Source organism: Hemiscyllium ocellatum, chromosome 5 (assembly GCF_020745735.1).
Source record: "Hemiscyllium ocellatum isolate sHemOce1 chromosome 5, sHemOce1.pat.X.cur, whole genome shotgun sequence".
Lineage (NCBI taxonomy): Eukaryota > Metazoa > Chordata > Chondrichthyes > Orectolobiformes > Hemiscylliidae > Hemiscyllium > Hemiscyllium ocellatum.
This window is the reverse complement of record NC_083405.1, coordinates 28,034,426-28,045,483: the sequence shown is the minus strand read 5'-3', so window position 1 is coordinate 28,045,483 and position 11,058 is coordinate 28,034,426. Positions and strand designations below refer to the sequence as shown.

General features: G+C 40.4%; 1 protein-coding gene across 1 annotated transcript; it reads left to right on the top strand.

The window, feature by feature from the left end:
* Window positions 1-3,927: 3,927 nt before the first annotated feature.
* On the top strand, window positions 3,928-5,371 carry LOC132815965 (homeobox protein Hox-A1). The gene is made up of 2 exons (XM_060825349.1): window positions 3,928-4,576; window positions 5,019-5,371. The coding sequence occupies exons 1-2, from the start codon at window positions 3,928-3,930 to the stop codon at window positions 5,369-5,371; spliced, it is 1,002 nt and encodes a 333-aa protein (XP_060681332.1).
* The last annotated feature ends 5,687 nt before the right edge of the window (window positions 5,372-11,058 follow it).

Genomic DNA, 11,058 nt, shown 5'->3' with positions numbered 1-11,058 from the left:
CAGTCTGGTCAGTGTCGTTATTTACTTTTTCCAAAACAGTATTTATTGAAGAAGAAAAGGAAGAAGAATAAAAGAATCCAGGATCTTTATTTTACCACTCTACAAAAACAGCAATAAAGTTGTGTTTTAAAGCTTCCACTAACATTACCAAGGCTCCGGAAAAGTCAATGAATAATACCTTTATTAACTTACACAAACTATGCGCCGCTACATTTTAGCATTAACACTTCAATAGAATATACGGAACAGAGGCAAAAAGAAAGTAATCACATTTCGAAGAAAAATCTTCTTAAGTTCACACCCCATGGATACATCTGTCAGCACTCAGAAAAATCTAGGAAAGAAGGGGAAAAGTTTAGGAGTGTTCATGTTCACGTGTGTTTGCTATTAAACAAACCCCTTGTTTATAGATGTCAGAATCTAATCTTTATTGCTGATTCCACAATTCCTTATCTCCCTTATTGCCAGTCAGTATCAGCAACATAGAATTCCAAGTGTTTTACTACATCGAGTCAGATTAAACCCCGTCCATATACACACACACACACACACAAAAACAATTGATCCTAAGGATCTCCAGCCTTACTAAGTAGTTTATTGTTTTACAACTCATATCGAAATAGCGTTTCATATCGAAATCCAGGTTCATACAAATGAAGTCAAACCTTGTTTTTAAGGAAAAGGGAAACCTACTCTGCTCAGAGAAAAAGCCGGGAAGGCGCTCTAAAAAGTATCTTTTCAGCCCAAAATCTTTAATCGGTCACAATCTTTTGTCTTGAAAACAAAAATCTCCAGAAGACATGATCGTAAATCTTGACTCATATTTTATAAAACACAAGGCATTCTTTGCTTCCTCATTGCAACTGTGTTTGTGTAAATGAAATAGCAGCTGGAGGAATGCATTCCCATTGTGCGCTAGGCTTTTTAAGCGGCAGTTTTTTTTTGTTTTAGTGCCTCTTCTAACATCCCACTCCTTCTACAGCCCCCTCGCCTGAGGAACACGTTGTAACGCTTCTTCCAATTGATCAGGAACTTTCACTATTAGTGGCGGTGTGTTTGTGTTGCCATTTATAAAAGCACGTTGGGCTTTTGCGTAAGCAGTGACAGGAACGGCTCTGGAGGTAATTCTTCCCAAACTCATAAATCAAAGCTATTTTATGAATGAGAATGTCATCAAATGGATCAATCGCAGCAGTACATACGGAAAAAAAACATCTTACGTATTTGCCTGGACCAGGGAACCCCTGTCAGTTTCTAACTTGTAGGCGTTGAGTCGTAATTCATTTTCACTGTTTTATATAAAGAGCACAGCGTTTTTGCACTGCTGCTACTGATTCTTCCTTCGAATTGAGTCTCCCTACGTGAGGATTTATCATGATTGCCTGGAGGTCCAATAGTTTAATCATTAAGTCATGGGAAAGATTTTTTTTTAACTTCTAACTATTTATGCCCAGGCTTTTTCTTTAATTTTTATCAATTTCATTATCAGGCTGCTGTAATCTTGTGTAAAGGGAAGGCGATGCTTCCCTTATTGAAAACAAACCGCACGGGCAAACAGTGACACATTGTCGATAGCTTGTCGCGATTAAAACAAGTCTTCACACGACATAATGGGCAGCTTGCTATAGGAGATGTGTCTTTACCCCGAAAGCACAATGGAAGGAAGAGACTCGCGCGGTTCCTCAGAACCATTAGCTTTCAGGCCACACTGGACGGCGTATGGCGACGGCGATTTTCCGAAAAATGCTCAAAGCCAGGCCTTGGTTTTACCGGGGTGAGGGGTGAGGGGTGGGGATGGGGCGGACTGCTCAGGGGAAGAATTGGGAAAGCTACCTCAATAGAATACTTCCTCTGGGAAAGGGGAGGGGAGGGGGAATTTTTATTGTAACAAAACTGAAAAACAACAACAAAAAAGGCATTTTTGTTGTTGTTGAAAACGATTCAATCCAGATTTCATTTTCAGCAGGCACCTTCCGCGACTGTGTAGACAGATCTGGGAAATAAAGATGGCGGAGCTGAATGCAAATCTGTTCATTTGTTTTAACTTAAGGAACATACGGACAGTGGGAGGACTGTACGGGTTTATAGCTGTTGTCTGATATGGCGAAATATCAATTTCCGAGGTATCTCGATAAAATTACCGTTGTGAACACAAACAAGAGATGTTTCATAACACTCAACAACAAAGGTTTCTGTCCCTTCGAGCTTTGCAATTCATTTCAGTGCAATTGTTTTTGCTTACCCTTAAATAGTTCATTGGTCTCTTGAATTTATAACTGGGATTTTCCTGAGCATTGTTCAATAGATAAGGCTGATAAAATCGCCAATGGCCAGATGTATATTTTGTTTTATTTTTAGATAATTTCTGTTTTGCCAATTTTGCGAAATCAATGTAGTAATGAACATACATTCAGACCACACACGGCAATTTTCAGCTCCTTTTCCATTGCACGTGGATCAGTACTTAAAATAAATCCCCCTCTATTTTACTGAGGCATTTACTTTAATTAATTGGGCGTCAAATGTTGAAAAGGCTAAATAATCTCCTTGTTCCACGTGTGATCATCATTCCACAGTGCTGGCTTACAGATTTACAGTCGGGTTAGGAACCACCGTTTGTCGTAACTAACTAATCCGAGTAAATTGCTATATCTCAGCCTAACCAACGTCACTCTGTAATGTGCAAAAGATTGATCTGAAATCACCACCGGCTCTGACTGCTCGGATAGGTCTCTCCAGGAAGCTGACAGATGGGTGGCAGCGCCTTGCAAGCGACCATGTTTGGTTACATTATGCCTCAGCCAAGGATTGTTATTATTCACATCGGTATGAAACACAACCCGTCTGATTCCCGCTTCAACCAGTATAAATAGGCAGGCAGCCAATATGATCTGGAAGACACTTTGGCTGTTCAAAACCCTATAGTGAGGGGATGCTCCCGCCAGCCTGTGTTCGATTGAAGAGCCTGCTCATTTCCATGCCAATAGCGAGAAACCTGAGGACTGGCAAAGGCCAGGCCTTGATAGGCTGTTGCATGTTTCCTTGTGACATTATTGCACAGTAAAGGCATGGCGCCTCCTTTTACAAGAGTGCACCATATCACATACAGCTTAAATACAAATCTCTGCACCATAAACCCCGTCGTCCAATCAATCATCTTACCCTTTTGTTTTCAGGGTCATCTTCACAGTTGTGCTGCACTGGGCAGGATATAATCAGTTCATAATATGCATAGGCCTGAACTCAACACAGCTCTGCAGCAGCTACCTGGGTTTTCTTTCATTAAAGTGCACGAAGTGATCTGACACCCAACAGATCCGCTTTGCATAGCTTTCCCTCGACCTACGTATAACTATCTCAGCATGAAAAACAAATCACCGCTCTCACGGACACACAATGCTACAGCAGAGACACCAGAGAGTGACACGGATTCCTTGCCTGTAGTGGAGCACTTCGATGCTATTCCCCTTACCCTTCCAGGGTCTGGCTGTTAGGTATTTATCCAGCGACCTACCTGAGAGAGAAGCTGCTGCGCGGAACGGGACGGGCTATTTCTCCCCCTTGCAGACTCGCGGTAACTCTTAAATGGCGCTGCAGGTCCGAAGAGGAACAGTACGTGCATCTTGAACCAATTCCTGCTGCATTCTGCCGGGCATGCTTTGAAGTATAATGCATTCGAGGGCTAATAATGCGCGTAACCTTGATGGTAGAGCGTTTGTAATTTCAATGCAAGTAAAACGGTGATCGATCAGCAGCAAGCGCATGCAAACTTCACAGGCAGCCCGGCGATTGGGCGGGTTTGGTCACGTGGCGACACTTGCCAGTATATTGATATCAGTTTCTTTCAGCCCCATTGAGGAAGTGGGCAAGTTGGCACGGTCCATCCAGGCTGGTGGACTTTATATGCTGGTTATACCCCAGTGACAGATGGACAATGCAAGGATGAACACCTTCCTAGACTATTCCATCATTAACGGAGACACTGGGGCCTGCTCTTCTAGAAGTTACCATGCAGATCCAGGAATTGCAACTTATCAGTCTTGTGCCGTTAGTAATAATAACTGCACCGCTGATGAGCGCTACATCGTGGCCAGAAGTGTCCAAATAGGTGCTCCACCTCCTCCTCCTCCTCATCATCACCAGCCTAGCTATACACACCACAACAACCTGGGCATATCCTACAGTGCCCACCCCAACTGTGGAGCAGGATACCCAGCCCAGAGCTTTAGCACAGGCTACAGTCATCATCATTACTCATTGAACCAAGAGGCGGACGGTAACGGAGGGTACCCTCAGTGTGCTCCTGCTGTCTACCCTGGGAACATTGGCTCAGCCATCAGCCCACATCAGCACGGCTATGGTGGGATGGTGGGGCCAGGCCAATATTCCCATCACCCATACAGACAAGAGCAGCAGCAGCAGCAGCAGTCCAGTTTAGCCTTAGTTGCAGCCTGTCACCCTTCGTCCCCCGCCCACGGCAGCCATCAGGAAGCCTGCTGCTCCCCGTCTGCTGAGACCCCTCCCCCAGCACAGACCTTTGACTGGATGAAGGTGAAGAGGAACCCTCCGAAAACAGGTAAATTCTATTTTCGAGGTACAATTCCTTTCCACAGGTAATTCATTATCAGGTGAAAACCGATACTAGCAGATGGGGTGGAGGGGAAAGCGTGTCAGACTCGAATTGAAAGAAATCATGATCTGTTGCACGTTGTTTAAGATGATCGAATGGCCGCACCTTTCGTCCAAATTGCCTTTTTTAAATCTATTTTTGCCTTTCCAGTCTTATCAGCAGCGTGTGAAGCATAATTTAAACATCAACTAACTGATGACATGCAACAGTTGTAGTGTAATCCTTTTCGGCTTTTCATGACAAGACATTCCCAAACTACTGAAATGGGAATGATTGATTATCCATACAGTGACCTGAATCCGGCTGTCCCAAGCAATTGTCACAGCTTACCTGTAAGATTCCCTGCCTGACTTACCTAGTGTGTGCTCCTTTCTATTCACTGATTTAGGGAAGGCGGGGGAGTATGGTTTTGTCGGCCAGCCCAATACAGTGAGAACCAATTTCAGCACGAAGCAACTGACCGAGTTGGAGAAAGAGTTCCACTTCAACAAGTACCTGACGCGGGCCAGGCGGGTGGAAATCGCGGCTGCCCTTCAACTCAACGAAACCCAGGTAAAAATCTGGTTCCAGAATCGGCGGATGAAGCAGAAAAAGCGGGAGAAGGAGGGCTTCGCCTCAGTTTCTCCGGCCACTCCTGGGAGTGAAGCGAACACAGAAGACACCTCAGACAAATCGAACTCTACCTCGTCGACCCCCTCCCCATCATCATCTACCTCAGAAACGATTCATACTTCAGGCTGAAACATTCCATAGTAACCCCCAAAACTGGAAACCAAATAATTTGATAGTTGTTTCAAGTTAAGAGGGAAAGATGTAATGAGACACAAATTTATCGGTAACAACTCCGAATAAACTTATTTTCTTTGGGGAAATGAATCTGCCAATCTCTAAACGTACCAGAGATGCACTATTATAGAAGTGTTTACACTGAGAACCAACTACTGTATAATATAATTGTCCTATTTTAATTTAATAATGTGTTGCATATATTGTAAGCTGCGCTGGTTGTATATATTTTGTCAAGAGTTTTATCTTTTTACAAGTATTTTCTAAAAAAAATAATACTGAAAGCCAGGGTCCAGAGACCATAATATGACATAGCTGTAGAGTTTTTATAAACAAAATGTTATCAATGATTCGAAATATACGTTAAATGTTTCTTGTACTTTCAGAAAGCAGAGCTGAGTAGATAGAGACCTCTCCTGAAACTGACGAAGATTATATGTACAGAAATTACCATTGCACTGGGCTATGTATAACTTAAAACAATGTTAAATGTGTTCCCCCCCCCCTCCAATGTAAATGGGTTGTCTCAAGACCAGCAGTAGCACCTTGTTAAAATACCTCAAAATGATCATGTTTACTCCGATATTTGTTGGACTTGATTTCATAAACTACCTGTCAATGTAAGTTACGGCCAAACGATTGTTATTTGTGTGCGGAATTTTGCATGAGACAATGCTGTCAGTGTGTACTTAACCCATTGCTGAGTTTTATCAGTTTTCCTGTGTGACTAGATGTATTATACAATCAGCACGTGATTTGAACCAGTTCTGAGATTTTCTGTGACTGAAATCCAGGACAGAATTTACGGGTCCAAATAATAAATTATATTAAAATGCTGCGTTTCTCTGTGCTGTTACAGTTGCATGTACGTTATATTAAGCATGCTACAGTTTCTCTACCCTCTGCATGAACTTGCATACTCATCAACGGTGTTCAAAATCGTCCTTCGCATCCCGGCCACTTTTAACATCACATTTTATTTATGTCATTTATTTATTTGAGTTTCATTTATTTCAGGTTTTAAATAGATAAAGCAAGAGAGAACTCATGAAGTTCATGTTCACAGCTTCAACTAAACTGAAGCTAAAGTCAAATGAGAAAAGCTATTTTGTTCAAAGACCTTGAAAGAAGCTTTTAAAGTAACGTTAAATGCTCATACAGTGCATCTATACACTGACCTTTTCACCTTGAATAGCTTATTTATATATATGTAAACAGGGCACTCTCAATGACAGTGGTTGTCATCAACTTGCCTTGCTTCAGAAAGGCAACAAAGAATTCACTGCATTCACATTCACATTTCAGCAAAACACAAGATTATCGAAACAAGGTTCTGAACTAAACTATTCTTGAATTGTTTTGACCGAACAGACCGCTGACGCCGCGTGACTAGAATGTCACTGGCATTTGCTTCAGAAACATGATTAGATGCAGTTTGGTGTCAATAGCAAAAGTCGATGGTGTTTTAGGACATGTCGGCCATATCAAGGGAGATGTCTGCTGCTGTAGAGCTGTCTGCCTTTGGAAGGTTGGGTTCGACGCAAAAGAGCCTCAAAGAAAACTCCAACTTTGTCTTACGTGCAGTTCCAGCATCATTTTCTGTTGACTAAAGAAAACAAATTAAACAAAGTCAAAATTCGGCAAGAGTGAAGTAATATGCCTCTGCATCTTTTTAATAACTACTGGAATTGATTCTCAGTTCGCTATCAATTCATTTAACAGTAGCATATTAAGAGTAACGAGAGTTTAGCATTTGAAAAGACATGCCTTCAAACAATTTCAGATAATAGGCAAAAAAAGACTCGCATTTATAACTGCACTTCAGGACGATAAAATAATCCGGTAGTGTACTATAGCCAGTGAAGTACTTCTGCAGTAATCACTGACATAGAGTAGGAAATGAAATCAATTGCAGTAGCCTGGAAATACAAGATTCCAAGTGAAACATCTCAGATTTTATGCACGTAATTCCTCAATGTTAAATTATAATTGTTAGAATCTCCAATACAAACTGTTACAAAGCTTTTGAAACTAGAATTTCAGGGTCTCCGCTTTTACACGGGCTGCAATGCCTTGCCATCTGTTGCTAGCGATCAGATGTAAAATCCAATCGCGTGGAATCCACTTGCTTTCTCACATTGGCTATCTCACTTCTCGTTATAATAAACACTCGGCACTAGACCACGGTAAGAGGAAACAAGTTCATGTTTTCCTTTAGGACGTTTTACTGACTTTTAAAACAAAAGAATCATCCGTGAATACACATCTAAATACTGGGACAATATTTTCACAATTTGTCGTTTGCACATTTCTTTAAAGAAAGTTGGACCACAACGCGGAACCTTAAAGAATCAGGAGCTAATTTAACCCAAATGCCATGATTTGCTGGCGAAGGAATAGCAGACTTTAATGCGCTTTCAAATATTTTAAACTGGCATGGAATTGGTTTTTAGAAAGCACCGCAGGGAGACTTCAGTCATAACATCCAACGTTAAATGTGGGATGGGTTCGATCTTATATGCTGTGATGATTTGGCTCAGCCAGCCAGTGTAGGCATGATGGGCTGAATGGTCTCCATCACAGTAACAATTCTGCGATTATCTCCCCTGTACCAGATGTCACCATGTTATTGTCTCCTGCAGACATTCTCATTATTTCTACATTAAGTCACCTCTTCTGCAGCATCGATTCCTAATAGTTTTCTGAAAACTATTTTTTAAAAAGGAATCGGAGACGAGCAGGTCCATCTCCAGACCACAACCCTCATCCATTTAAATGTCCACCCTCTTGAATTTACCTTTTCCAATGCAGAGATCCTGCATTTTCCTCCAGGGCAATCAGATTAAAGCTGATCAATATTTACTCAGTGTGAAAGGCTGACTGAAAACCCCATAGCTAAAGAAACTGTTCCACTCGGCCTGCTCAGCCTTGTTTAATCTCCAGTTCACTGAAAGTTCAGGCCGAAATTAATTCAGAGTTGGGTCATTTTCAAATTAGCCCTCCCGTTTTCGCTCGGGGTGAGCCCCAGCGACAAACTCCAGACAAATCCCTCGCACCAGCGACACAGTGTAAGCAAACTACGCATAATTACAAAAAAACCTTCCCCGAATACACACTAAAATACAGGGTATTAAGCAAATTGTTATCCTTGTTTGAGGTCAAAGTTCATTCTATCACTGAATAAATGAATATTTAATTATGCTTTATTGCCCCATTCTAATGACAGGTCACGTTCTGAGTAATCTTCTTTATAAACATTGACGTCCTAATCGATACTGGGGTTTAGTTTTATGTCAGAACGGAGACAAAAATGGTCAGCCACTATTGCAGGTCTAACGAGACTTTTGACACTTGATATTGTTTAATATAACGATCTACTTTGCTGAAAGATGGGAAGTTGCAACGCAGCCCCGAATCATTTGGTATTCATTGAGTTTATAGCAACAACTTACAACGGTATCCTAACCAGATTGCTTAAAATCATCAAGCGCGCTTACATCTCAAGATTGGAAGATATTTCCCCACATTGCAGCGCCGTAATGTTCAGCATCAGTCTAGTCTTCACACTTGCTATAATTTTGCAATATGCATGAAGTTTTCTGTGTTTGCAGTGTGATGACGTTCAACAGGAAGTCTATGTAACCCTGTGTAACTTTATGTAAGGAGTTAACAGCAAAGGCCGCAAATAGAATAGATCAATCAGGGCAAATATCGCTCATAATAAATCGATCTAATTTATAAGATCTTTCCTGAATGCAACATAACTAAGCTGTAAACGACGTCCAGCTAAAATTGTCAAATCAGCTCTTCAACTCCCAATCATTTATCGCGATTAGGACAATGAGCGAGCAAAAACAATTTAACAAAATGAAGAAACGTTTAAAGAGAAATCTACACATAAGACAACGAGACAAATATTGAAGGAATGAGGAAGAACTGTTAATGAAGTGCATTTTTAATTACCTACAATATGAATAGCTATGGAAGATGTAGCAAAGCGAAAAGCAAAGGTGCAGCATAAATCTAACAGGACCCAGAGGATACCCAACTATTAAGTTATCAAAAGCACAACTTAAATCATTACAAAATTGGTAGAAATCTTTTTTTCTTTTCAACAAGTTAGTTGACATTTCTATTGAAATCATTTCAAGTGCATGTGTTTTCTACTGTGCGGTTTCACAAGAGGTTCTTGGGAACAGGAAATTAACAAGAGCGCTTGTAAATTTCAGATGAAACAACCTCTAACTGCCTTTGCCATTGTGAAGAGTAAGGCAAAGCAGTTCGCGAATTTCTGTGAGCCTAATTGGAAATATTCTCCATATATGTCAACTTAGGCTGATATTGATTTAGTTAGACAGTAGTTGCTGTTGTCATGAACGTAGAATGGAAAACTCCAAACGTTTCTTGCATTTACAAATTTGCTTAAAATACAACAGGCTTGAACTGAACAGCCAGTACAGTATTAATCTACATCATAGCACAGCAATTTGTTTTGAAATAATTAACTGAGACTACGCGCAGGACACTCCCAGTTTTGACCTTTTGATAGTTTTGCCCATAAGGTTAAACAAACGTACGTCAGATTGTAAGGACCGATTCATCATTTTAAGAGGCCATGCCATGAAGTTAGCAATGCAACAGGACCTCTCGAGTGATACCTCATATTTTATATTTATCAACAGTAGTGTAGCTTATTATTACGTTCAAAAGGAACAAGTTGTCAAGTACTGAGACATAGGAATTATTAACAAAACAAATCGTACACGTTACAAATCAACACTCACCCTTATTCTTTCTTCTGTCCCATACCTTTACTTAGTATTAACCAAAATACTAAAATATTTAAACAAAATCCACAATCATTTGTATCCAATTTTTATTCTGATGCATATGACAGTTGAAATGTTCATTCTGATGTATATGACAGTTTGGAAGAACCGCCGAACTGCTGTAATTTACCAATAGAAGGTGCATAGTGTTTCATTAAACTTTTCCGTTAATCATTATGGTCATATATGGTGACATACATTTCCGTATGTACCAGGGATCTGTCTTTCTCTTGTTCTGTTGTACTAATATAAAATTTCGAAATTCAATGATATTGATCGTTAGTTTAAGCATAATTCTCACAGTATGGAGGGGCTACGGAATCAATAATAATCAGAATGGTTAATGGTCCCAACCGTATTCCGCGCTATTTTATACAAGTTCACAATTCAGGAGAGTACTGCCATTTACTTGCATCAAAGCAAATTTTCAAAAACCTTCACTTCGAAATGGAGAGATAGGGTTTCGAGCTAAAACGTAATTTTTAAGAATTTCGATTATATTTCGTTCAATTGACGTGAACAGGAACAGCCAAGCCTATTGTGAAATGACTCGGGAAATCCACAGCAAAATTCTATACCTGGCAATCGTTTCATTAGTCCTATTTATCAACTAGTCCAAAATCTGCACTTTCAAAGACAATGCATTGGTCGCAGCTTTAGGTCAGGAACACCTCATGATCAAAACTTTTCTACAATTGTACAACTCTCTTTGAAGTTTTCGAAGGTAATTTTGTAATTTTTGAGAGGTAGCAATAATGTGCTAAACAGTTTGTTATAAATACAGAATAACGCAGAGAGTCATTATTCTCATCC